General features: G+C 44.2%; 1 protein-coding gene across 1 annotated transcript; it reads right to left on the bottom strand.

The window, feature by feature from the left end:
* TGS1 (trimethylguanosine synthase 1) lies at positions 1 to 26,840 on the bottom strand. The gene is given in 14 exon segments (XM_063393931.1): positions 1 to 1,986; positions 9,136 to 9,212; positions 13,673 to 13,891; positions 14,872 to 15,015; positions 15,965 to 16,007; positions 16,009 to 16,139; positions 16,988 to 17,345; positions 18,824 to 18,995; positions 19,809 to 19,895; positions 20,859 to 20,976; positions 21,752 to 22,598; positions 24,448 to 24,620; positions 25,972 to 26,036; positions 26,693 to 26,840. Coding segments are annotated over 14 exon segments (2,649 nt in total). The 5' UTR covers positions 26,791 to 26,840; the 3' UTR covers positions 1 to 1,869.
* Between the last annotated feature and the right edge of the window lie 429 nt (positions 26,841 to 27,269).

Consider the following 27,269-nt stretch of genomic DNA (forward strand, 5'->3'; position numbering starts at 1 on the left):
CTAACTACTTTCCAGAGGCTAAAAGTAAATTCACAGGCATTTCACTGTCAGAGTTTCCTTTTATAGGAGTAGCATCAGCAAGATCTCAAAATGCTTCTAAAGCATCTCCTTAAGGAGGAAAAAGGACCAAATAATAAGATAAGGGTATTTGTACAAGCAGCAATAATCCAAATATAGTAAAATTTTAGTGTACAGAGTACTGTGACATACACAGTATAAATGAATCTATTCTTCAGTCAGGCTCATGGACTTGGATTTTTATTTGTAGCTTGTAGTGAAAATCTAACAGCATTATTACATTCACATGCCACTGCCACAGTAGGTTTAGAGCTCCTGCAGTATTAGCACTCTTAGCAAACTCCACTACGACCTAATAGGAAACTTCTAAGATATATTATTTCCTTAATAATTCCTTTAAAATGCTGATGCAGAGCCAGGACAAAACTTCCTTGCTGTGGCACTGTGGCAAAGTGCAGTGATCCGAATTAACCAAAGTATCTTCATAAAATACCTTACATGAAGCACAAATGTTACAGCAACAGTTCAGCACTTGTCTGGTTCTGGAAAGACAGCAAAGCTAGAAAACAGCTATCTTCCAAGGGCTATTTTACTGCACTGCAGACACACACTGAGTCATAACAACCCATGCACACACCAACACTTTCGTCTCTTTAACTGTTTTGAAGAGTTGGATTTCATTCTTTAATGGGGAAAATGGATCCTCTTACTTGGTTATTCTGTTATTGTAGTTTTCTTGGATAGCACTAATGTGTGGTTTAGTGCTTAGTTCCTGCTGCCTTCAGTGTCCTGCTGCACTCAAAGCAGATGAGAAGCGGCATTAATTTATCTTAGAAATTATTATTCCTACACTCTTGCCTCAAAAACAAGCTCAACACTGAGCCTTGGGATTTAATGTGAAAGTATTTCAGTGAGAGCACCATAGCCGTGCCCATGACATTTCTCACCTGCCTCCTCTTCTGCTCAAAGAACTTCACAAAGGCCACTATTCCCCTCCAAGCTATAAGTGGGAGTGGAGAGCCCTCACCAGGAAAAGCTGGTTTATTTCTGCCCTCGCTGAAGCCTGTGTGAGAATTCCAAAGGTCTAGAAAAGAGTGGGGACAGAAACTCCTCTGCTTACTAATACAAACCTCCAGGCAGAAGGTTTCTTCACAATATCTTTGCAATGAAGAGGAACAGCAGGGAGATAAAAAATAAAGTGACAATACTCAGAGGGTAGAGTCCCACCTCCAGACACAAACAAACCAAGCTCTCTCTTTGAGCTGCAACAAGCCAGAGTACTCTGGTGGAATTAACGTGTGAACCTTCATCCTGCAACAAAAACCTGAAAAGATTTCTCAGTGAGCATGGAGCAAGAGAGGTGGACTGGGGCTAACCCCTCATGGTGCACCTGACCCTCTAGTTCCACCTCATCTTCAGATCCTTCTGCTTCTCAAGCACAGGCAGCAGCTCCTGTGGCTTTCAGGCTTCTCAAGCACAGGCAGCAGCTCCTGTGGCTTTCAGGCTTTTTTTTCTTGACCCTCTGGGTGCTCAAAACCAGAGCAAGCACAAAGTAGCACATGCGAGAGTTACAAAGAAATCCTGAACCCCACTTCCACGGGTTGGGCTTGAACCTTGCAAGACTGTATTTTATAAAGATCTTTCTTCATACATTCACAGCTTTTCTACATTTACAGTTTTGTCAACATTATTATAAAACATTTATTGACAGTAACAATACACAGAACAAATTTCTGTAAACAGAAATTAAAGCGGAAAATGGCTTTAAGTCATTTTTGACCAGCCAGCTGTACGAAAGCTTAAGCAAAGCAGCAGTCAGGGAGGCTGGGTTTGGAAGAATCCACATGGAGTTCAGGAGTTGTCATGCCTTATTAGATCACCAAAATAAGCTGTTATTGTCTTCAGTTTGTTATTGAGAAAATTTTGCTCTATTTCCACTTTCCCTCCTGGCCCTGCTAAGGAAGCCACCTGAAAAACAAAGAACAAAAAGGAAACCAATCAATGCCCAGGAAAAGAGGCAAAACCCAAAACCTTCTAATGCACAAACAATCAAAAAAAAAATATTTGCTGTTAATACTTGTGGAAAACCTTCCTTGGCAGCTAATGCTTCTGATCCTCTTTTTGTGTCTCCTTTTACTCACAGAACCCGTTTGTGGCTTGTGACTGAAAAACCCTCCTCACCCAAACAAAACGAAAACAAGAGGATTTCAGAACCAAAGAGAAATACTCAGAACTTGACATGCTGTGCTGAGGCAAGAGATGCTAAACTCTGGTTTGCAGGGTACTTGGCATTTGAGACACCCAGATATAGCAAAAAGCAAGCTGTAAGCTGTGCTTGGAAGATGTCACATCCCAAATTTTGGAGGAAGAGTAAAACCAATTTTAGTAATTAGAATTAGGAAGCATAAAGGTTGCACTGAAAAGTGGCAGGATGGAGGAGAACAACCCAAACAAAACTAAGCTGCAAACATGCAGATAAACAAAAAAAGGTCACAGTTAATTGTTGCTATTAACTCTCACAACCAAAGAAGAAGCTGTTCTAACACTGACGTAGCAGGCAGTGCCTCTGCAGGCTGGGGGAGCCTGTCAGGCCCACGGGTCCCAGCTTTGTGTTTATGATCACCGGAGTGAGAATTTCACCATTCATGCTCTGTTGGACGGAGCCTGGTGCACACCTTTAACGCTTAATGACTATAGACAGACAACATCTCACAGCGGGCTTTGCACTCTGGACTGGGGCACGCAGCACTGTCCCCCTCCTGTTCCTGCTCAGGATGCCTCATAGGATGCCTCTGAGGCATAACAGCTTACAGGCCATCAATTCCTCATCAGGAGAGACCGCACAGTCAGAAGGACGTACACCAAGTCTGAACATTGTCTGATTTTTTCCCCTCCACTCTGGACCTTGAGGACCTGTCCTGGGGTGGGGGTCCATGCTCCACAGCCAGTTCTGCTCTGTGGTGCCATTCTCCAGGCTGCTGCAGGAAAATAATTTCTGTAGTTCCCCATGCAGGGAAACTTCCCAGGCAGACATAAAGTTATCAGGGTCTACAAGCCTGCAGCAGAATTTAACTGATCTCAGTTTCAGCTGCTAACATCATCTTAGCTTAAAGCTCAGGCTATGTTATTAACACTTCTAAAGCCCCTTGAGACTTGACCCTATCGTGCAGGTTAAATATAAACATGCTGAACTTCCTCTATTTTATTGCAAGTGAAAAATCAGCCTACTATCAAGAGAAAATAACAGATAATTTTAAATTATGCTTTGCACCTTTATTGACTTGTCCAGAAAACTGCCACACTTAACTAAATCAAGCATTTACTTTTCTGTTTTGATTTGCTCCCTTTTAATTTTTTTGTTTTTGCAGACAAAAAAGTGTGAGCAGTTTCTTCATCCTTCAACTTCTGGTGATAGGAAAAAACGCTCTGCGTGCTTGTAAGAGAGGAACCTAACACTTAAGTAAAAAAACAGAGGCTGGCTGACTTATAAATAGCACAAGGAATCTGAAATTGGCAAGTGATCAGGAATGTTAATTTTACAACTTATCTGTTCTTACTTGAAATCCACAAAGCATTGTGGGGTGATCCACAGTTTTTCTAGGAAGATGTTAACTTTGGATTTTTTACAAACAGAAGCTGGAATGTCCCTTCTGAAATGCATTAAGAGGCTTTGCACTTTATAGCTTATATCACTTAAGTATTCTAAAATATTAATGGGATTAGTCAATATAAGAATACTGAAATTAGTGTCTTGGGGTTATGCACTCCTGCTTTCTGGGCATGGTTTGTGTCACCAGCATATCTAAGTATGACTAATGCATTGATATCAAACACTAGTGTTTACTAAACATTTCGCTTAGAAGACCAAGTAAAACAAGATGCCCCTACACTGATGGGTGTTGTCCACCAAGGGACAGCTGAAAATTTACATATGCTGTGCCAGGACTCTAAGTGTTAAATCCAGGATAACTATGGTTAATTTCAAACAATGACTTAAGGTACTTGATAAACCCAAAGGTGAAAAAAATTTAAATGAACACATGGCAGTAAGCTCTGCTGTGACAGATCTAGCACTGTATGCTCTTTAACCCACTCGATATTCAGAGAGAAATGCAAATCCTCTGTGACAATGCTTAGTTGTAAATTGCTGGAGGTTGCAAATTTAATTACGTAGGAGTGCCAAGTTTTCCTCGGCAGGGCTCAGTCAACCCTGACAAGTGTAGTGAGGGAAGGCTGCCACACATCAAGCTTCACGAGGGTGCTGGCCTGGCAGAGGGACACCCTCTAAAAATAACAGCAGATTGAGGAACGATGCTTTGAGAAAAACAAAGGTGCTCAGCTATTTTTAGAGATACCGACAAACATCTCCTGTTTTTGCAGTGCGCTACAACAGTGAATAGAGAAAGGCTTCTAATTTCTTTTAAAAACTTGACTAGTCCAGAACTTCTCTGTTTTGCACTTTCCTGTGTACATACAATGATTCCCTGCCCAAAACCCCATAACCTGGGGCAATAACAGATATTGCCTCCTTTGCTGTGCTGCTGTCCCTAGGCAGAGGTAAAGGTTTCAGCTTCAGTTAACCCTCCCTGCATCCCTCTCACCTTCATCCTTCAGTTCAGTGACCACTGCTAAAAGGAATCCACAGCTACAGACACAGCCACAACACATCCAAACAGCAGCCAACAGGTTTGAAAAGGAGACATCAGAAAAGAGGAAAATATGAAAGGGGAAACAAACACAGATTATTTCAGGAGCACACAAGTTTGCTTGAGGTGCAAACCTCCCTTACATTCTTCAGGCGTACTTTTGAAGGTTTTCCTACTGGTCTTCAGGGGTTTTTCACATTTTTTAATCATACTGAAACTCTTTTAGTAAAGTAACTTCTTATCTGTTCCAGCCACCAACTAACATAACTATGGACAAAAAATTTATCATATTTTTTCTCCCCTCCTAGAAACCTTTCTGAGGTATGAGAAATACAAGCTTTTTGACTTGATATGCAGTCACACAAGGACACTGTAAATTAATTAATTTTATAGAATACTACTAAAATGAAGAATCCCCTCCCCTGGCACCCAACCTAAAAGGTAAGGGGAACAAAACACACCCACTTGAAAAAGTAGGCAATGGCATTCTTTACACTCAACATAATAAAATAAAATGCTCTCAGGTAGCATTTTTTAAAACGTAAAGGTATGCATGTGAATGATGATACCATCACAGTGGTGCTGCCACGCTTTAAGAAGCCAGACATTTATTTATTTTGTTCTTCACGCAGGCAAACTACAATTCAGTATGCAAGCACTATGAGCTTCAGGAAGGCTTAAGTTCAGAAGTATCACTCTGGCTTGGTGTATGCTGTGGGTAACTTCTGGCTTTCTCTTTTTTCAAGGATAGAGAACACACACAAGTTTAGAAGTGGGCTGCTTAAAAGCTGTTATTAACACAATAGTCATAGCTGAAGTGTATGCAATTACAGTCACTTAGAAATTATCAGCCTGCAAAACACATCAGCCCACAGACTTTTACCTGCCAACTCCCCTAATACCTATGCATCTTAAAAATACTATCAAATCAACCTCTGTTCATTTCCTGGCCTCTCACTCCCTGCTTTGCTCATTGTTCTATTTACTCCTAAATAAAGATGACTCGGCTTGGGCAAGTCCTATTTGGCTATGTCTCCATTTTAAAATCATAGCTAAAAGAGCAAGTTCAAATAAATAAATGGGTTTTACCCATCTTTACATTCCCTTCATTGAGCAGTCATTTTTAACAACTGGACCTTCACAAACAGAAACACAGCAAAGACTTTTCCATCCAGGCAGTAGTACTGCAGACAGAACAAGCCCTCAGTGTCTAACCCCCGATTTTCTCAAAATGACTGATGGAGATGAGGTGGGAACAAAGACAAGAAAAAAGAGAAGTACTAGCATAATGTGTATGTTTTGTAGGACTATCAAGGCTGAGAATACTTTGCTTAATTCTAGGCTCATAGAAGCACTCTACACTAGACAAGAAACAAAAAGCCATTTCTGTATTTTGGCAGTATTTGAAATATAAGCCAGGTCAGAGACACCAACATTTAGGACAGCAAAAGCTCCAACAACAGCACAATCTGACAAAATGAGACACAGCTACCACAAACAACAGTACACCTGTCTTCAAGGAATGGTGATGTTTTAAACAATCACTAAGGCACAATCCAGTATCTGAGCTGCTAACCACGCACAGGCAGGGTAAGTAATAAACTCCCAATTCCTCATTACTCCATCTTCCAAACTTGGCTAGGCTGATAGAGATGCTCATGTGGTTTTCTGTCTCACAACAGACCAGGTCACCAACATTTCAGGCTCTCCAGCTTATTGGGGGAGCCATCAAGCATCCTGACAACATTCTGACCACCCGTGAGAGACCAACAGTAGCTGAGTACAACTTCTACAATGGGATGAAAAGAACAGATCCCACCTTTAGCAAGAAGGTCCTGCAGCAACAAAATGCAGGTTCCTCCTTCTTTGCTGCAAATATTAACACACAGAAGTATTATCTGGTACAGAAAAGAGTCTATGAAAGAGATTGGACTACCTGGGATGACTCCATTTCCCAGAGGTGAGTACACAGTCCTCACTCTGCCCAACGAGGCAGAGCACAGCTAAACAATACTTCATAAACTACACTTATCAACTATATAACAGGCAGTAATAAACATACATATTTTTCAATGTATGTGCACACACATAATGATTATTTATGATTATTCCTAGCTAGAAAGAATGTTGTTAAAGATTAATTCAACCTAAAACTAGACCTGCATCCATTACAAATTTTCTAACATGTTTGTAAACAAGGAGATTTGATGCAATTCAAGGAAGTGTTTTCACTTTCTTGTAAAGGAACCAACCATCTTGCACTGGCTCGCTGCTCCCTCTTGAGGCAGAAGCACAAAAGTTCATTTCTTTTCGACCTAAACTGTTGATTTTTTTAAGGGAATTCAAAGAATCCCATTTCGCTCTACAAGACCAACTCTACACAGAAGTGGCCGTGCCTGCAGAAGTAATAAGTGCTGGTTTTGCAATGAAATCATGTGGAACAAGGATATCTTGTCCACCAATAAGGCAATGAACACCAAGTCCTCTGACACAGCTAGGTCAGGGTCAGCTACCACCCTGCTTTCACTCCAGCAGTAGGATCCCTATATCCCTATTTTGTTTGCTATCTAACAGTGATCTGATAGCTATCTTCCATAAAAATTACGTATTTTCCACTAAATTTGAACCATCATAACGAATGCTTAAACAGTATGTTTATTGCAAGGTTGCTTCCAACTGCTGGGCTTTTTTTTCTTTTTTCCCTTTTTCTGGAGATTCACAGCCCTGGAAGTGTGGTGGCAGTAAATCCAGAAATTTCATTCTTAAATATTAAATACAGCCAGAGATTTTGGTAGTCAAATCCATACCAGTCTTCTGTGGATCAGAGTATTCACCAAGGTCAGGTTTGGAACAGCCATGTTTGGCACACCTTTGTCCACACAGGACAAAGGATGAAGACACTTCCTTGAACAGTGGGCTTGATTAAAATTCTCTTTCCTCCTCTCAGATCATCAGCCTTTTGGTTTTCTTTTTTTTTTTCTTTTTTTCTTCTTTTTTTTCTTCTACTGCCACTATTTCTAAAGAAAGGCATAAGGAGCTGATTTTTCTTCCTGAGAGGAGCCCATAGCCTGGAACACTGAACTGAACCAAACCCAGGACCTCAGCCATGAACTTTTCACAACTGAGGCACAGTTTTGAGCAAAGTTGTTACTCTGCAGCCACCTGTGTTAAGCCAAACCCATGGATGTAATCAATGTCATTCAGAGCCAACTGCATCAAGATACAGAAATGTCAGGACACCTGGTCCAGGCACCCAGAAGAGCTCAGCTCCTCTGCAGGGAAAGGTGAAGGACTGTGGGGAGTACCCCTGGATGCTTTTGTGGAAACACAAGTGAAATTTAGATGCCTTTGCCACTTCGAAATCCAGTAAGAAGTGCTCATGAGTAGAGCAGAAAACTCTCTGTGGTCACTCTTCATCATGGGAATGAAATATTTGATAAAATGCAGTGGTAAGACATTGTAATTATTAGAGAAACTCTACCTAAAATTAAAGTCCCTGTTTGAAGATTCATAAACCACTTTGACATTTCAGCAAGCCTGAAATGCAAAAAGGAATTGAATCATCACCTGCCAAAGCAATGGTACTGTGCACAGCATGGGCTTAGAGTCTGCTAATACTCAGGCCATGTGAATTTCAGCCTTTTTCTCAAGCCAGCTGTTTGCCACCAACAATTCCACAAGCCACCATATGGCTTGATGCCCTGTCTGCTCTAAGTCAGACATAGTTTTTGGAAAAGCAGGAGAAAGTCCTGGGAAGTCCTGTGGCATTTGGCAGGTGAGAACTGCTCCCTTCTTAGCAAAAAGCTGCAAGACATGATTAACATAGAAAATACACAGAGGAAACTAAACCAGACACTCAGGGGAATTGCTAGTCATGTAACTGCTTAAAAAAACCCCTCTATCAAAAATCTCTAATACAGAAAACCCCACAGCAGTGTCCCAAAATCTGTGTTTATCACGAATCACTTCAATGCAAGCAGCCTATATGGAACCACACACCTGTGTGGACACCAACAGTACCACCAGGATATTTGTGTCTAATCTACTCATCAGGGAGAGCAGTGACTGCAGGCTGAAATTTCCTGCAGCTCCTTCATGAACTGACCGCTATGAAAGTCTGTGACTCACCAACTTATCAGATAGTGAGAGCTGGTTAAAACATATTGGGTTTTGGTATTTTTATAATGATGTATGTGCCTGGCAATTGGCTTTGAAACTTCCACAGGAAACCCCATTCTGCTGCTTTAAGAAGAAATAGTGTCAAAACCATGCACATAATCTTACACTCCCATTTCTAAATATACCAAAAGTACTGCAAACAGAAATCAACACAAGGGTCAACTTAAAAAAACCCCAAATACCCTACATTCAGCTGAACAGACCTAAAAATTTTCTGTATGTGCTTATAATACTTATGTTTTAAGTGAGCTGAGCATTTTATTCACTACCAAGACCTCATCCAGTAACACACCTGGTTAATATCTGCATTCCGAGGCAGAAAGTACACAATGTTGTTGGTGATCTTCTTGGAGAGCCTGAAAATTTCAAATGTAGAATCCAGTAAAGGAAAAAAACAAGAATGGGGAAGGAAAAGTTTCTTTGTATTCATTCATTTTGAAAGTATGTCTCAATTTCAAATATTATGCAATTAAATTGTAGTTATTCTTTCGAGTGCGTGAGTAGGATTTTTTCAGTAATGAAGAAACTATTTCACCATTAGTGCCCTAAAAGTAGAAAAAACCCCAACACTCATTTTTTATGAAAATTTAACTGAACTACAGAGAAGTATTTGAGAAATTTGAACATAGTTTGTAGCTAGTATATTTGGTTTACATTTGTTTTTTAATCCATTTTGTGGATTCTCTCACACATGCATAGAGATTTTCTCTACTTGTACAAATATGGCTACAGTTTAGCAAAAAAAGGGAACAAATTAAGATTACTCTGTGACAGAAGAAACCTCACTCTTCATGTATGACAAAACCATTATGTTAAACCTTCCCAGATGAATGAGTGCTCAGTATCACTGTTAATAAGCTAATATGAAATTCTATACATTAATCAAAAGAGTTAATATTTTGCTTACACTCTTCTGTGATTTCCCAAGTCACAGGCAGGTGTTATAACTGAGAACAGTTTTAGTAAGATATTTTAAGTAAGATATTCCCTTTATGAATCAATTAAAAAGTCGAATTAATGACAAGGTCATAGCTCACACAACTAGTTATTACTTATATATATATATATACACAACACGTAGCTATTTGATTACTTTGGGATATTTTAATAAAATAATTTAAAAGAGTTAAAACTGTTGAACAGATGTTTTAAATTGCGAGCTACTCAATTCACTGATGGATTTTTTGCTTTCAGGAAAACCTCATCACTGGTTTTTTTGGTAATAAAAAATAAAAATATTTAAATTTAAGTGGGGAAGAGGACTAAACAAATGGTTTGCATCTGGAACTCCAGCTACCAGCCACATCATCCAACTGGGCATGCAAACCCCATGGGGAGGGGAGGGGAGGGGAGGGGAAGGGAAGGTGCGGGAAGGGAAGGGAAGGGAAGGTGCGGGAAGGGAAGGTGCGGGAAGGGAAGGTGCGGGAAGGGAAGGTGCGGGAAGGGAAGGTGCGGGAAGGGAAGGTGCGGGAAGGGAAGGTGCGGGAAGGGAAGGGAAGGTGCGGGAAGGGAAGGGAAGGTGCGGGAAGGGAAGGGAAGGTGCGGGAAGGTGCGGGAAGGTGCGGGAAGGTGCGGGAAGGTGCGGGAAGGTGCGGGAAGGGAAGGTGCGGGAAGGGAAGGTGCGGGAAGGGAAGGTGCGGGAAGGGAAGGTGCGGGAAGGGAAGGTGCGGGAAGGGAAGGTGCGGGAAGGTGCGGGAAGGTGCGGGAAGGTGCGGGAAGGTGCGGGAAGGTGCGGGAAGGTGCGGGAAGGGAAGGTGCGGGAAGGGAAGGTGCGGGAAGGGAAGGTGCGGGAAGGGAAGGTGCGGGAAGGGAAGGTGCGGGAAGGTGCGGGAAGGTGCGGGAAGGTGCGGGAAGGTGCGGGAAGGTGCGGGAAGGTGCGGGAAGGTGCGGGAAGGTGCGGGAAGGTGCGGGAAGGTGCGGGAAGGTGCGGGAAGGTGCGGGAAGGTGCGGGAAGGTGCGGGAAGGTGCGGGAAGGGAAGGTGCGGGAAGGGAAGGTGCGGGAAGGGAAGGTGCGGGAAGGGAAGGGAAGGGAAGGGAAGGGAAGGGAAGGGAAGGGAAGGTGCGGGAAGGGAAGGGAAGGGAAGGGAAGGGAAGGGAAGGGAAGGGAAGGGAAGGGAAGGGAAGGGAAGGGAAGGGAAGGGAAGGGAAGGGAAGGGAAGGGAAGGGAAGGGAAGGGAAGGGAAGGGAAGGGAAGGGAAGGGAAGGGAAGGGAAGGGAAGGGAAGGGAAGGGAAGGGAAGGGAAGGGAAGGGAAGGGAAGGGAAGGGAAGGGAAGGGAAGGGAAGGTGCGGGAAGGGAAGGGAAGGGAAGGGAAGGGAAGGTGCGGTGCGGGAAGGTGCGGGAAGGTGCGGGAAGGTGCGGGAAGGTGCGGTGCGGGAAGGTGCGGGAAGGTGCGGGAAGGTGCGGGAAGGTGCGGGAAGGTGCGGGAAGGTGCGGGAAGGTGCGGGAAGGTGCGGGAAGGGAAGGTGCGGGAAGGGAAGGTGCGGGAAGGGAAGGTGCGGGAAGGGAAGGTGCGGGAAGGGAAGGTGCGGGAAGGGAAGGTGCGGGAAGGGAAGGTGCGGGAAGGGAAGGTGCGGGAAGGGAAGGTGCGGGAAGGGAAGGTGCGGGAAGGTGCGGGAAGGGAAGGTGCGGGAAGGTGCGGGAAGGGAAGGTGCGGGAAGGTGCGGGAAGGGAAGGTGCGGGAAGGGAAGGTGCGGGAAGGGAAGGTGCGGGAAGGGAAGGTGCGGGAAGGGAAGGTGCGGGAAGGGAAGGGAAGGTGCGGGAAGGGAAGGTGCGGGAAGGGAAGGTGCGGGAAGGGAAGGTGCGGGAAGGGAAGGTGCGGGAAGGGAAGGTGCGGGAAGGGAAGGTGCGGGAAGGGAAGGTGCGGGAAGGGAAGGTGCGGGAAGGGAAGGTGCGGGAAGGGAAGGTGCGGGAAGGGAAGGGAAGGTGCGGGAAGGGAAGGTGCGGGAAGGGAAGGTGCGGGAAGGGAAGGTGCGGGAAGGTGCGGGAAGGGAAGGTGCGGGAAGGTGCGGGAAGGGAAGGTGCGGGAAGGTGCGGGAAGGGAAGGTGCGGGAAGGTGCGGGAAGGTGCGGGAAGGGAAGGTGCGGGAAGGGAAGGTGCGGGAAGGTGCGGGAAGGTGCGGGAAGGTGCGGGAAGGTGCGGGAAGGGAAGGTGCGGGAAGGTGCGGGAAGGTGCGGGAAGGTGCGGGAAGGGAAGGTGCGGGAAGGTGCGGGAAGGTGCGGGAAGGTGCGGGAAGGTGCGGGAAGGTGCGGGAAGGTGCGGGAAGGTGCGGGAAGGGAAGGTGCGGGAAGGGAAGGTGCGGGAAGGGAAGGTGCGGGAAGGGAAGGTGCGGGAAGGGAAGGTGCGGGAAGGGAAGGTGCGGGAAGGGAAGGTGCGGGAAGGGAAGGTGCGGGAAGGGAAGGGAAGGGAAGGGAAGGGAAGGGAAGGGAAGGGAAGGGAAGGGAAGGGAAGGGAAGGGAAGGGAAGGGAAGGGAAGGGAAGGGAAGGGAAGGGAAGGGAAGGTGCGGGAAGGTGCGGTGCGGGAAGGTGCGGTGCGGGAAGGTGCGGTGCGGGAAGGTGCGGTGCGGGAAGGTGCGGGAAGGTGCGGGAAGGTGCGGGAAGGTGCGGGAAGGTGCGGGAAGGGAAGGTGCGGGAAGGGAAGGTGCGGGAAGGGAAGGTGCGGGAAGGTGCGGGAAGGTGCGGGAAGGTGCGGGAAGGTGCGGGAAGGTGCGGGAAGGGAAGGTGCGGGAAGGGAAGGTGCGGGAAGGGAAGGTGCGGGAAGGGAAGGTGCGGGAAGGGAAGGTGCGGGAAGGGAAGGGAAGGGAAGGGAAGGGAAGGGAAGGGAAGGGAAGGGAAGGGAAGGGAAGGGAAGGGAAGGTGCGGGAAGGGAAGGGAAGGTGCGGGAAGGGAAGGTGCGGGAAGGGAAGGTGCGGGAAGGTGCGGGAAGGGAAGGGAAGGTGCGGGAAGGTGCGGGAAGGGAAGGGAAGGGAAGGGAAGGGAAGGTGCGGGAAGGTGCGGGAAGGTGCGGGAAGGTGCGGGAAGGTGCGGGAAGGTGCGGGAAGGTGCGGGAAGGTGCGGGAAGGGAAGGTGCGGGAAGGGAAGGTGCGGGAAGGGAAGGGAAGGTGCGGGAAGGGAAGGTGCGGGAAGGGAAGGTGCGGGAAGGGAAGGTGCGGGAAGGGAAGGGAAGGGAAGGTGCGGGAAGGGAAGGGAAGGGAAGGGAAGGGAAGGGAAGGGAAGGGAAGGGAAGGGAAGGGAAGGGAAGGGAAGGGAAGGGAAGGGAAGGGAAGGGAAGGGAAGGGAAGGGAAGGGAAGGGAAGGGAAGGGAAGGGAAGGGAAGGGAAGGGAAGGGAAGGGAAGGGAAGGGAAGGGAAGGGAAGGGAAGGGAAGGGAAGGGAAGGGAAGGGAAGGGAAGGGAAGGGAAGGGAAGGGAAGGGAAGGGAAGGGAAGGGAAGGGAAGGGAAGGGAAGGGAAGGGAAGGGAAGGGAAGGGAAGGGAAGGGAAGGGAAGGGAAGGGAAGGGAAGGGGAGAGGTTCGGAGAGGAGAGGTTCGGAGAGGAGAGGAGAGGAGAGGAGAGGTTCGGAGAGGAGAGGAGAGGAGAGGAGAGGAGAGGAGAGGAGAGGAGAGGAGAGGAGAGGAGAGGAGAGGAGAGGAGAGGAGAGGAGAGGAGAGGTTCGGAGAGGAGAGGTTCGGAGAGGAGAGGTTCGGAGAGGAGAGGAGAGGAGAGGTTCGGAGAGGAGAGGAGAGGAGAGGTTCGGAGAGGAGAGGAGAGGTTCGGAGAGGAGAGGAGAGGTTCGGAGAGGAGAGGAGAGGAGAGGAGAGGAGAACCACCACACAGCATAAGTTGGAAAGGATATCCATCAGGGCAGATCATGGTCTGGATGTCGAAGATTTCGGCCGTGGCGTAGTCAGGCCCGCCCCAGGGCGGGCTGAGGAACACCACGTCGGCGCGCAGGCCGGCCGCCAGCGCCATGAAGTCCCCGCACAGGAAGTCGATGTGCTCGGCCACGCCGTACACCTCCGCGTTGTGCCGCGCCAGCCGCAGCTTCTCGGGATCGATGTCGATGGCGATCACTGCCCACGAGAGATGGCGAGCGCAGGGATTAACGAAAACAGGGAACGCCACACGACCACGGGCAGGTCACCGCGGTGTGGCAGTGACAGCCCCGCACCTTGACTCAAGGACTGCATATGGCACTGTCTGCCTAAGGGAGGGAGCCCTTGCCTCAGGTTTGGCACGAGCCTGACAACCTCAATGTCCATTAGAAACTGACTCTTCTCCTTTGTTTAAGAGAAATGTTTAATTGTGGTTGGCCACATAGTTCTGAAAATTGAGCTTAAAAAGCCCCAACCAACACAGCCCAAGAGAGATGGATGATACCAGAATAGTACATAATAACAGAAATTAAAATTTAGCCAGGAAATACAAAAAGCTAAGTGAGATGTGTAGATTGGATCATAGACTATCAAATTTAATGCAGTAGAAGCTACCATTTGTCTCACTCAAACATTAGTCAGAAGAGTTAGATGAACTAGTATGAGTATCTAGCAGGAAATGTTTCTACAGTAAGAAAGTACTTTCAACATTTCACTACAATTTCATTAGCTGGCATTAGACTACCATGAAGGTATCATCACTTCTCTGTACTTGATTCTGCAGAATCTGCAGGAGATTCCATTCAAGTGCTTTAAGTACCATTCACATGGAACCTGTTTTTGAGCACAGAGACTTCAAGTAACAACTGGGAAAAGCAGCAACTTCGACAAAAGTCCACTTTACCAGTGATCTGCAGAGTATCTGACAGTTCAGGTATTATGCCACACAAAAATAGTGTTGACTAGTACAACATAAATTCAGCTTAAAATAAAAAAGCAGTTTGATTGGTCCTTTTAGAAAACAGAAAGGTTATATTTTGAGTCTGATAAAGTAAAGCAGCTGCTGTTGCTACAGAAGCACCAAAAAAGAAAATAAACCAACAGTGCACATGCCCAAACAGTGTCGGGACAAAGACTGAAGAAACAAAACTAATGCACTGTATACAACACCTACTTACCTTTTTTTGAGGTCAATGCAAACTGAATAGCGTTTCCTCCGACGCCGCAGAACGCGTCCACTACGATGTCGCAGTTGAACGACTGACTGACGCGGACGGCAATGTGCTCAGCTATTTTCTCAGGAGTAACAGAAAACCAACCCTCTGCAGAGAAACGCGAAGAAGAGTACTTTCACCTCTTATTTCAAGGTCAACTAATTTAAAAACTAACCAGGCCCCACATAAAACTGAAGGTTTAGCATTAATCCCAAGAATTTTGGCTTAGTGCATTCCACCAGGAAATACCAGCTTTGAAGATGATAAACTCTGCTCAGTCCAGAGATTTACTAAGTAAACAAAGCCTCACTGAAGCAAACTGATATGCCTCAATCTCAGTACATATTTTGTTGACCTTGGTGCTGAGGATTCTAGTTTATAAGGAGAAGTCCATGGGCATAGCTATGAAAAACTTTATAAATCATGATTATGCTCTGTAACAAATAAAACCAGAAATATATTCTGTCTTAGCCAAGATTTTACTTTCTTTACAACACTGTCTGGTCTGCCAATTAATCTGCAAGTTTATGAGGGAAAGCATTAGAAATGGAAGGCTTACAAACCCAACCTACAAAAAATGTCTGGTAATCCTAATTCCTCTTTTACCTATAAATTTATGATTTGAAGTGGTTCACAAGTGAACATGGAAAAAAGTTGCTTTGCAAGAGACTGCTGCAAGTCAGAACAAAACAGAATGAAACCAGATGCATCAGCAAACTTGGAAGTTTCATGAAATTATTTTATAAAATACAGAAATAGAAGAATATCATTGAGTTTCTGAACAAGTCCTGGCAAAGTATAATTTTGGTCGAGCAAGATCTTCAGCAAATATAAGGACTAATGCAGACAGGGATGTCCCACACTAAAAGCACTTCTGAAGTCCAAGACTTCTCTTCACCTGTCTGCTGGAAGGGGAAGGAATTTATCCATGGGTGCAAACACACGTTCAATAGTGTTCCTCCTTTAGGAAAATTAGTAATAAACTGCAAGAAGGACCACAGATTTGAATACATCCTTGGATACACCACCAAATCAGCACACTTAGTGCTGAACATACCTCTGTCTAGTTTAATTCCTTCATCAAACCGAGAGAAGAGGCGGGTAGCGTTGTGCCCAGTACTTGACGAGCTCTGGATCAGCAGCGATCTCAGGAGGTATTGTTCTCAGTGCATTTTTACTCCTCCTTCTTCTTCTCATCTCCTTCTTCTTCACAGTCATTTTTTCATCTACAGCTGGAAGACACTGCAAAAGTTAACAGTCACTGCTCTTGTAGGCTAGGGAATGTACTTGGCAGGTGAGTGTTAAGATTTAAAAACACTGCTAAATGCTCTTTATTGCTGTTTGCCAGATTATAAAGATTAGAAGCTTTCAATTAAAAAAGAGCATCCTGTATTACAAGGGATTAGTCACAGTCCTAAAAATCGTCACTGTTCATCCATTATTTAAGAGCCTTAATCTTCAACTGGAGACAATATGTAATGAGCAAACAAGTGGATCAGAGACCAATTTAATGCCCTTTTATCAGTTAAGAATAAAAAACAATCTAGACAAGTTTTACAGTAGGGATCTAACATAATCAAACTACTGTAGGAAGGATTAAATTACATATAAAAACCTGATTGATTCTGCTTTCCTTTGTTTCATGTTAAATAGAAAAGTTTATAATACTGATTTTTTTAAATCCTAGAAAATAATTTTAACACACGTTCCCCAGAGCTCAGCAATGTTCATTTGAACCCAAAGCTTGATGGTCTGTGCAGCTACTTGATATTTAATCACCCTCATCCTTGCAGAGGAAAAAAAGGCATGAATTGCAAACCTGTTAGACCATTTCGAGGATAAATGACTGTTCATCTATGAAGAAATACTGTCACCATTGAAAACAAGACTTGGGATTCTGGCATTCCAGAAATAAGCTAATTTCACTAGCACAGCTCTCAATTGCTTTCATTACCCCTTAGATCTCATGAGTCTCATCGAATTTAGAAAATAAATAAGTAGTGCACGACCCAGTAACTCGAGAAGGCAGGATTAAGTTCACTGCCAACTCACTTCATCATTTTGCAGAACATAGATTTACCTTGGCTGCTGTCCTCCGTGTCTGGCTGGAGATAATCAGGAATATCCAGAGGTACAAGCTGCCGCCCACCGCCATGCTCGGTTCTCCCTGGCCCCTGCTCATTGCCGCCACTCGCTGCAGCGTCCTGTGCCTCCCCCTCCAGCTCACTCCCTCCAGGCTCTCTGCAGGCTGCACTGGAGGACGGTGGTGGCTCCTGGATTTCAGCATCCAGCGCCACATTCTGTGTGGCAGGAGCGCCTTCCTGACCCTCGGAGTCGCTGCTGCCCGCAGACAACGCCTCTGCTTTGCCCTGAGGGGTGGCTCTCTGGGACGTGTCCTCCTCCTCAGGTTTGCTAACCTGCTTCAGGAACATTTCCACCTGCAATTGTCAAATATCACAGATGATCAGATGATGATCTGTTATCCAGGGCACAGTATAAAGGCCTTACAGTTCAAAAGCACTTGCAGGCACTCTCTACTGCGTGTAGTTTGAAAACAATAAAATACACAGTCTGTAAAATACACAGACTCAAAACACTGAAGAAGTCCTTAACTGTGCCCCTTCTTAAAAATATTTGGAAACAAGTTCTTTGGGAACTAGATGCCAGCTGCCTCCAAAAGAGAAACAAAAAAACAACCAACGAACAAAAAGATCAACAGACAAATACACTAAATAATTCTCATGTAATATCTAAAATGGACACACTTGCCACAGCCCAGGTGACCAAGTCTACTACTTCACAACTATCTTTCTCTAATCTGCATTCAGAGATGTATTCTGCCTCTCAAGAACTTTTTAGCATAAACAAGTAAAATTACCTTCACGCATTAGTTGCCTCACCTTCAAGATGTACAAATGGTGCAGGTGGTAAAGGGTTCTGCTGCACAGCAGAGAGCTCGACATAAGCTCCTAACCAACGCACAGACACCACTCCAAACTCCACAAAGGCACATGCAGATGCTCCCTTTTACATTACTGTTGCTCTGAGTGGCTCTAGACCTGGAGTAGTTCCTTACCTGAAAGTCTGAGGAAATTTATAACTTTTTTTTTCTTTTACATAATTAAAGTTGGCATCAAACTATACTGGCCCCAGGCACAAAAAAATGAATCAGAAATTATAGCAATGTTACTGGAGTTTAATAAAACATGTATGGCCACCACCAGAAAACACTGCTTTGCACCTGGGTTTTGGGGAATGCCAAGCATCCCAGAAGAAGGTATGAAGAATGAGATAACATTAAAATCTGTCCCCTCAGATTTTCAAAAAGACTTAACTAAGTAAAATCTCCAGTGACCAAGTGTTTCTACTTCTTAGCAATTTCTGAGTTAAAAAAAGCATGAAGTTAGAGATGAAAACAAATGCAAGTAGAGATATAAGCAAAACCCTTTCAAAATTACTAAAAACATGAAGTTACATGAAATGCAATACACATAGATCTACACAGAGGTCTTCTGCTACTGCTGAAATGCCAGCATTAACAACTGGCTTCACATACAATTTACAATCAAAGATACTTTTAGTAACAACAGAAACCTACACACACCTCTAAAGTTATGTGCACCCAGATATTAGGAATGATTTCCACATAACTTGGCCATTTAAGCTCACATTCCCCTTGACAGGGTCCACCAATGTCTTTCCATAGCCATCCTAATTGAAATAATCTTACATTGGTGGGAGGCAGGGAGGAGGGAGAGAAAACAAGGAAAAAAAAAAAAAAAAAGGAGCAGTGGACTGACATTTAAAAATGCCATCTACTCTAGGTAATTTTTTTTTGTTTTGTTTTCATAATAGAACAACAGCTAAGGCAGCAGATAAGTCTATGAATTACAACAGTGTTAACAACTAAACATACTTTCTTCAAAGTTTTGCTTTTTTTGCACGTCATTTCGGATTCCTCTGTAAAGAAGATGTGTGTGTTTTTGCTCTTCCTTGGTTTACGCATATCCAAGAATTTGGACTTGAGTTTTGCTTTTTTCTCCAAATACTGCACACTTCGGTGGGTGAAATCTGGAATTCCACCATACCTGAAAACAGACAGACAGATAGATACATGCATAAGGACTTAGTTGGTTAATTTCCAGTTTAGAAGCTTTAATGAATGTTGATGTCTACAAAAAATGATTTAGATTTAAGTATTATCGGTCAATTTAAAATACCTCACCAGGTGTAGCTCAAAACAACACACCTTCATAAACATGTTATTTTTTTTTATTTGAAAATATTTAATCTGATTAGCTTTAGATATTTTTTTTCTAATAGTTGTATAACTTAAGATGAAAACAATGTCTCAGGCCACCCTAGGAATAGGAAATTAAAAAAATATCTTCATTAGCAGAATAAAAGATCTTTTTGGTGGCTGTCAAGAACCTCCAAAACAGCTACTTTAACCTTCTGGCAAATGCAACTAAAAAATTTCACTGGCCAACACGTGGCAACACATTACTAGTATGGCAACATTTCACTAGTATAAAGGAACTTCTCTCCAATATGAAACGGTTAAAAATCATGATCTCAGCTCACAGGACTCCAAATGGAGAGGACCATTCATTGTCAGAGCCTTTAAGCTCTAATTTAAGTAGCTCACCAGCCACTTAACATTTATACAGCTGAAAGTACCTTATGTGTTACACTTCTTCAAATCACTTTTCTTTAACTATTCTCTTTAACTCTGCATCTCTCTCTAGTCCAAGGATGACAGTTTTATTAAGAGCAGAGACTAACTCTGGGAATCAGCTTCCAAAGTTTAACAAGAGAGGAAATGGAGATGAATGGTCTATTTCCGTAACAAGAGAGCTGACTTGCTATGAAAAGCCCCACAGCTTCTAATAAGTAATTACCTTTGTCCTGTGCCACACTTGAAACCCAACACAGAGCAGGTTTCCTCGGGGTCTTCCATGGGGTTTTCATCCACATCCAGCTCATGGCTAGGGAAGAACACAGATGACAAAGTTAGTTACTGTGAAGAAACTAATCATTTTACAGCTATACTACTAAAAATCTTGCAAATTGAAAACATTTACATGTGGGCTTCAAGTAAGTTCCTCCACACACTGCTGAAACCAAACCAAGCAAACAACACAACTCTACTCTTATGCATGAATTTTTGGGTTGGTTTGGTTTTTTTTTACCCAATTCTATGGACAAAAGCCCTTCTACTGGGGTTATAATATTCCAACTATTCTGAATGACCTCTTAAAATACTTAATGGCAAGCCCTACATGATGAAGACAGTGTTTGCTCACCTTATTTCCAAATTACCCCAATCATCTATCACGTTATCTATATTATTATCTATTATTAATGCTGCAGCAACAGCAAAACACTAGAACGAAACCATAGTTACATGATTAGCAAGCAACAATTCCACCCACTCCTTCACATTTGAGTCTGCAAATTTATTAGAGAGGAAGAGCCATCTCACCATCTTTGAGAGTATATATTTTTAGAGAAGAAAGAAGAAAACTGTGACAAGGCTGATACTGTCTATTTTACAACTGCCACAGCCCTGAGCATTTTACTGGCAGCATTCAATGCAGCTAAACAATACAGATTATTTACTGTTGTTCTGGTATTGTCTATACTAATGAGACCTAAATAAGCAAGCTGCTCTATGCAATTTAACAATCTCATATACTTCAGTGGCACAAGAATAGTATCATCACCTTCTACAGTCATCAAGGCCATACACTGTTTTCATACAGCACTGGAAGAGAGAAAATGTCCACTGCTTGTTATGAGGCAAAGCAGTAAGCAGTGATGGAAGACTATGTGGCTTTGTAGTGACATTTTAACTCATATCCTCAGTCAAAGGTATAGTTAGTATAAATTAGAAGGCTCCCGGACCTGGACTTCAAGAGAAAAAAGCTCATGTAAATTTTATGACTTGCCTTCTCTTGACTTTGACAATTCTGTATTCAGGAGGCTCTTCATCCTCATCTTCATTTTGGTCATGAAGCAGCAACTCCTTTTTTTCATTTGAATTCAAGCTGCATGACTCTTCCACACCTAAAAAAATACATATTTTCCTTCTGCATAAATCAATTCCTTATCTTCCTGTTCCCAAAGCACCCCTGCAGCTCGAACTGATTAGTCTGCCAAACACACTTTACATGTCTTTGTCTGAGGGACAACATACTAATAAAGCTACAAGTATTACACTGTAGTGATAACCATGTGATCCAGGACCAACTTCAAATTATCTCATCTCCCCAAGAAAAATAAAATGGCTACAAGATACAAAATTTGAAACAGTGTCCTCCTTGTGTGTAAAATTTTGTTTCCATCTCATTAGCTATACAAAGATATTCACACAGGTTTAGTAAGAGGAGATTTAAACACATTTCTTTATGGAATAGAGATTTTCTTTTCACTTCTCCCATTCCAGCTCTACTGTAGAATCAAGATGGGACTACACCTCCTTCTTCCTCTCTTAGAAAGTCACTAGCAGCAGACTTAAGTCTCAGCTACAATATCAAGACTAAGATAAATAATTAAATATGCACTAAAAGTGATCTCACCAATTTCTGTAGTACATTTGAAGATTTATAAAGTGCATGGTCTATTGAAACCATTTCTGGCTGAAGAACACATTCAATATACAAGGTTAGCGATGAGAAATCATCCAAAGAAGCAGAGGGAAGAAAAAGGAATCAAGTATGTAATCATTCCACAAAATACCTAATTGACTTTTTAAAAATGGCATAATACAGACATGCCCTTGTTTCTTACATATAACACCCTAGAGAATTCTGATAATCAACTTTATCTGATTTTGTATTACCTGACTGATTAAAACTTTTACTTTCACAAGATGCTCTCCTTTTCCTGCTTCCTCCATCACAGGGCTCCTTCTGGCTGCCACTGTCAGATGAACTCTGCTCTTCAGGATCTTTGTGGGTCAGAGCAGCACTGCTCTGCTCCACTTCCTCCAAATTCAGATTTAAATTACAAATCCCAGAGATTATTTCACTGTGGGGCTCAGCACTTGAAGGGAGTGTTTCCTCACTTCTGGTTTTGGAGGGAGACAGCTCCAAGCTCAGCACCTCACTGTGCTCAGGTCCTGAGGTAACCAAGCCCATTTCCCCCAGAAAACCAGGCTCCTGTGTAACTCCATTGATTTCCACCCCGTCACCATGTGAGCTCTCAGTAGTCCATCCTTGACTTGTCCAGTACTGAAACTGTTCCCAGTAATACCAGTACAGTTCACTGTAATGCTGCTCCCATTCTTCCTTAGTGTCTGGACTATTCCAAGGCTCAGAGGCTGTGATGCCCTCAGACGATGAGACCTCTTGGTGCTTTTCCAACCAACTTTGCCAAAGGAGGCCCTCTCCATACTCGTTCCAGTACTTCTCCCATTTCTCCTTAAGTTCACTGGGTAAAGCCTCACTTGCAAGGCTTTCTGAACTTTCACAGTTCCCTTCAATTCCAGCCTGAGGTTTGCTGCTCATCTCACATTGCTCTGTAGCTAGGGCCAGCTCCCCAGAAACGAGCTGGATACAACCATCACCACCTTTGTCCTGGCATTCCTGCCCCATTTTATCCCTGTGTTTTTGCTGTATCTCTTTTTTCTTCTTCTTTTTCTTTTTTGTAATCTTCACATTGTTTTTATTTCTGTAATTTTCTGTTGCCTAAAAGATAATAGAAAAGTTAGAAGTCTGTATCATATATACAATCTCATCCTCTCTCCAATCACATTTCTGTTTCCATTGGAATCTCCCTCAGTGCAGCTCTGCTGTTAGCTTTCTCCCCAAAAAGGCTGTAGAGTTTCTGGGTCTGACAGGGCCCTGCTTCATAACCTCAACTGACACTTCTGAGGAAGCTGTGAGGAAGAGCTGCAAGAAAGTCTGTAGAAACAAACACAAAAAAGCAGAATGATAGACAGAAGTGAGGCTGCTGAGTTGGAAGTCATTAGTAGCTCAAAGATTCAGAAGGAGATTCATCAACAAGAAACACCATAAAATCCTTAAGGGAAGTTGGTCAGGAATTGAAGAGTGACAAGGTTGAGCTCAACAGCAAAACAGTATTTGGAAACATCAAGGATCTGTTTTATGGGGATGTGCTGGCTGACCCTTACTTTTACCTGATATCTACCTGACCAGCAAACACTGTTCAGTATCTTATCAGGATAGCAAATACAATGCTCAGCCTCATAGAATGTTAAATCCTTGCTATCTTTGGATGCTGTACACAAAACCCCCATAATTTTGTAGCCTATAAATCTCGCAGCTGAATTTCTGTATGTCTTGAAGAAAGAGTCCTTAAAGAGGAGAGCAATATCTTTCCCATCCTATAATAACCTCCAAATAGGCTAACATACAAGGAAACAATAACACCCTGCCCAAGCAGGTGGCTGGCCCTTTCATTTGTGCAATACAATCATTTCACTTGTTACAGCAAATTCAACTACTACAGTTATCTGGTGGAACAGAAGACAGAAACCCGATCCTGAAAGGAGCACTAAGGTAACTTGTTGGTTTCATCAATTACAACTCCCCTTGTTTCAGAGGGGCATCCTGTGATGACAAAACTCACATGGAAAAATGACTGCAAATGTATGTCCTATCAGCTGCAATCTTTAGTTTTGTTACACTGACAAAAGTGTAAGGTGGACTATAAAGAAGTTAAAACTGAAGAACTGACATTGATCTTTCATCCACATCCCTTATGTTAGCACACACAGTCAAAAGCACAATGCTTAGTAGTAATCTCATAAGAAAATGTATTATTTTCCCATTCAACTTATTTACATATTACTACATAGCAACAAAAACCTTACATAGACTTTGGGCTTGAAGTTGGATGCCTGTATGGTGTATTTACAAGTTATCAATTATAATCACATATAAGTTTCTCCTATTTATTTACAAATTAATCAGGTTGGAACCATGCAGTGCTCTGCACAGAAGTACTGTCTCACTGTCAGGGAGGTCTGCATTCCATGAAGTGGACACTGTGAATGAATATTGCACTGTCTTTTTCTTATCTGTTAAAACTTCAGGCCCCTTCTAAAACCCAAATGTTCCCTATTGGAAGCAAAGCACCAAAGCCTCACTCCTGCCTTTTGGAGCATCCTGCCTTTATGAGCTGCAGTGGGGATTTGAAAAACCAGCTGATTACATTAGTGTCAAAAGCTAACTTGTTAAAGCAGACAGTGTGAAAATACATGCTCAGACTGGAGTGTACTGGTTGTCCTGATGTTCAGCATCAGCTTTACCACAGCTGGTTTAAATCAGGTTTCTCTTGTCATGAGAGCAGTGGATATGGAAGGCTAAAGCACAGCCTTGACCCTGTTTAGTCCAGCTGGCAGTAGGGTTTTACAACATGGACAGACCAAGGTGCTGTGTGCTGTTACCTGGACACAAAGCAGGCAGCTTAAAGTTCCATGAACTGTCACCTCAGAAATAACTGAGAAGAGGCATGTCCCTAGGTCTGGAAACACAACACAAACAGAACAAATAAAGCAAAAAAAGGATTTACCACAAAGTCCCTGTGGGCTGGCTGCCCACCAAACTGAAGAGGCAATCCCATGCTCTTCATAAGCTCAGCTTCCGAGTCTAATTCAACTTCTTCCAGGTCCAGGCCATGATTACTATCCACCTTGAATCTCACATTGGGACACCGGGTCTCCTCCTCAGATGCTTGTTCTTCTGCTGTTAACAAGTTATACTCATGAATATAATCTGGTTCTGACACCTCAATGCCATGGCATACAAAAAACCAGCAGAACTGCCTCATGCTTTCTTTCTCATTTAAAAATTTTCTTCATAAAGAGCTCAATTTCTGCATAACTATCAGTAGGAATCAAAATGGAACTTCAACAGCCAAAGCACTGGACTGGGTCTCTCTGGAAAGGAGTTAACATTCTCCATAGCAGCCTCTGTGGCATTGTGTTTGGGATTTGTGGCTGAAATAGTGTGGATAACACACTGATGTTTTGGCTGCTGCTGGGCAGTATTCACACAGCCTCATAACTTTCTCTTTGCCCGACTACGCCCTTCCCAGCAAGCTTGCAAGTCTATCAAATAGTTAAGCAAAAATATGTGTATATAAAATTACAAATAATAAATTATTGAGAAAGTAGGAGCTGTATGGATGGAAATCATGAAATCAAAAGCTCTTGACTCAGTTATAATACTGAAACAATCAACTGCTGAATTATCAGGAGATTTTTCCATTTTTAACTGATTATCACCACAAATCACTCATACGTGTACAAAAACATAGTTTACAATCTCCTTCTTTCACTCCTCTCACACTGCCTCCACCTAATCTGTGCTATTAATTATCAGCTTCTATTTCTGATCAGATTTGCCTTCAAATCAAGCTATTATGCTGCTGGATCTACCAACACAGCAATGATAAAAAGAGGTATCAAAAGAATTATGTTCAGGTATACAACCATAAGTAATTCAGGAGATGGAGTAAGAGAGTGGTGTTGAATTTGTTAGAGTATACACCATGATAATTCCTAGATTACTAGCATGCCAAGTGAGAGACTTACTTTTCTGGTCCTCCTCATATGATTCATTGTATATATGTGAATCATAATTTTCTCCATCAGTGCTATTCCTTCTTTTCTACTTCTGGCTCAGCAGACTAACTAGCAACAGCTAATGTCCTAGGCTGGCGTAGGGACAGCAGTAGACAAACATCTAGGATTCACAGATTCTCCATCACGCAATCAATTTTGAATTAAGTCAAAATTACGATTTAAGACCAGGTCAGGGACGTGTGATATAATCTGTTCCATGCACCAAGTGAGTATTACGTGAGGTGGTAAAGTTTACCAGGACAGGATTATAGGCACTGCACTTGGTTTGACTCAAAGTTCTCCATCAAGATTATGGTAACCTGAAAGCTATGTAAGTTCTAAGTTATTATCACTTCTGTCCCCACAGCAAAATTTGAAAAACAACACAGAACTAGGAACAACTTCAACAACCACATATAACTCACTTTAAGACTGCACATCACATTGCATAGTACATTGTATTACCTTACCTGTGCTGTCATTGCCATCTTTGACATAAAATCCTTTTAATCCCAGTTTATATAATTTTCGATCTCTGTAAAAATAAAGACAAAGATGCAGAAAGTCACTATCGAAACTTTTTTTTTTTTTTTTTTACCGTAAAAGCAACCATTCAGTGGAGAAAACCTCCCCAGGGATGCAATAAACCCCCACCACTGGACGTTTCAGGATGACACTGGATGGGGTGCTAGGCTCTCCTGGGCTCCGTTCCCATGAAAGGCTGGCCCAAGGGACCTTTCCAGGCCCTTCCCCCGCGGGCCGCCCTGTGACTCCAGACACGCGAAACAAAAAAAGAAACAAATTTGGAAAAGGCGACAGTTTAATTAAAGCCTGACGCGAAAGCCCACAGGAGCGAGGTTCAGAAAACGCTGCAGCTACGCAGTACACTCCGGAATTAAATTTTCTGGTGCTCCTCTCGTTGAGGAACCGGCTCATCCCTGAGGATGGGGAGCGCGAAGAGGGGGGAGGGCGCGGGCTCCGGCAGCGGGATCGGCGTCTGGGGGCTCCTCTCACCCTTTTCTGCCCTCCCCCACCAGTGATAAACATGATAAACATATCGGGATGCTTTTGTGCACAGCCCCGCAAAACCCTGCTCCGCTTGCATCCCCTGGCCGCAGCAGCGGGGCCCCTCCCGCCCGCGCCCCCCGGCCGCGGGACGAGGACACGCGGGGCGCGCCCGGCGCTACTCACTCCACGAAGGCGCGGGAGCAGAGGCAGAGGATGCCGCCGGCCGCCCCCGCCCGCAGCAGCAGCTCGGCCACCAGCCGCGGGCCCGGGTCCTGCACCATGGCTGCGGGCAGCTCCCCACGCCGGGCCCGGCCCCGCCGCTTTCCGCCGGAACTGCCGCCCGCCCCGCCCGCCCCGCCCGCCCCGCCGCCGCCGCCCCGCCCCGCCCCGCCCCGCCGCGCTGCCCTGCGGCCTGCGCGCCCGGCGCCCTCACGAGCAGTAGGGGCGGCATGGTGCCGTTCAGAGTGGGTGAAAAGGAGCGGGGGAAGCGGCATCGCAGCGAAAGTCTGCCAAAAAGCACGCAGCAGCCGAAATCTGGTAAAACCGGAGTGGGAAGCAGAAGTGAGCAAAGCATTTTTGGAGTAGTGCCTGGAGCGGAATCATAGAATCGCAGAATGGTTTAGGTTGGAGGGGACCTTAAAATCACTTTGTACCACCAGTTCTGCCATGGGCAGGGACACTTCCCACTAAACCAGGTTGTTCAAAACCCCGTCCAGCCTGGCCTGGAACACTTCCAGAATTGGGGATTCCACAACTTCTC

This window comes from Prinia subflava, chromosome 1, assembly GCF_021018805.1.
Source record: "Prinia subflava isolate CZ2003 ecotype Zambia chromosome 1, Cam_Psub_1.2, whole genome shotgun sequence".
In the NCBI taxonomy this organism is placed as follows: domain Eukaryota; kingdom Metazoa; phylum Chordata; class Aves; order Passeriformes; family Cisticolidae; genus Prinia; species Prinia subflava.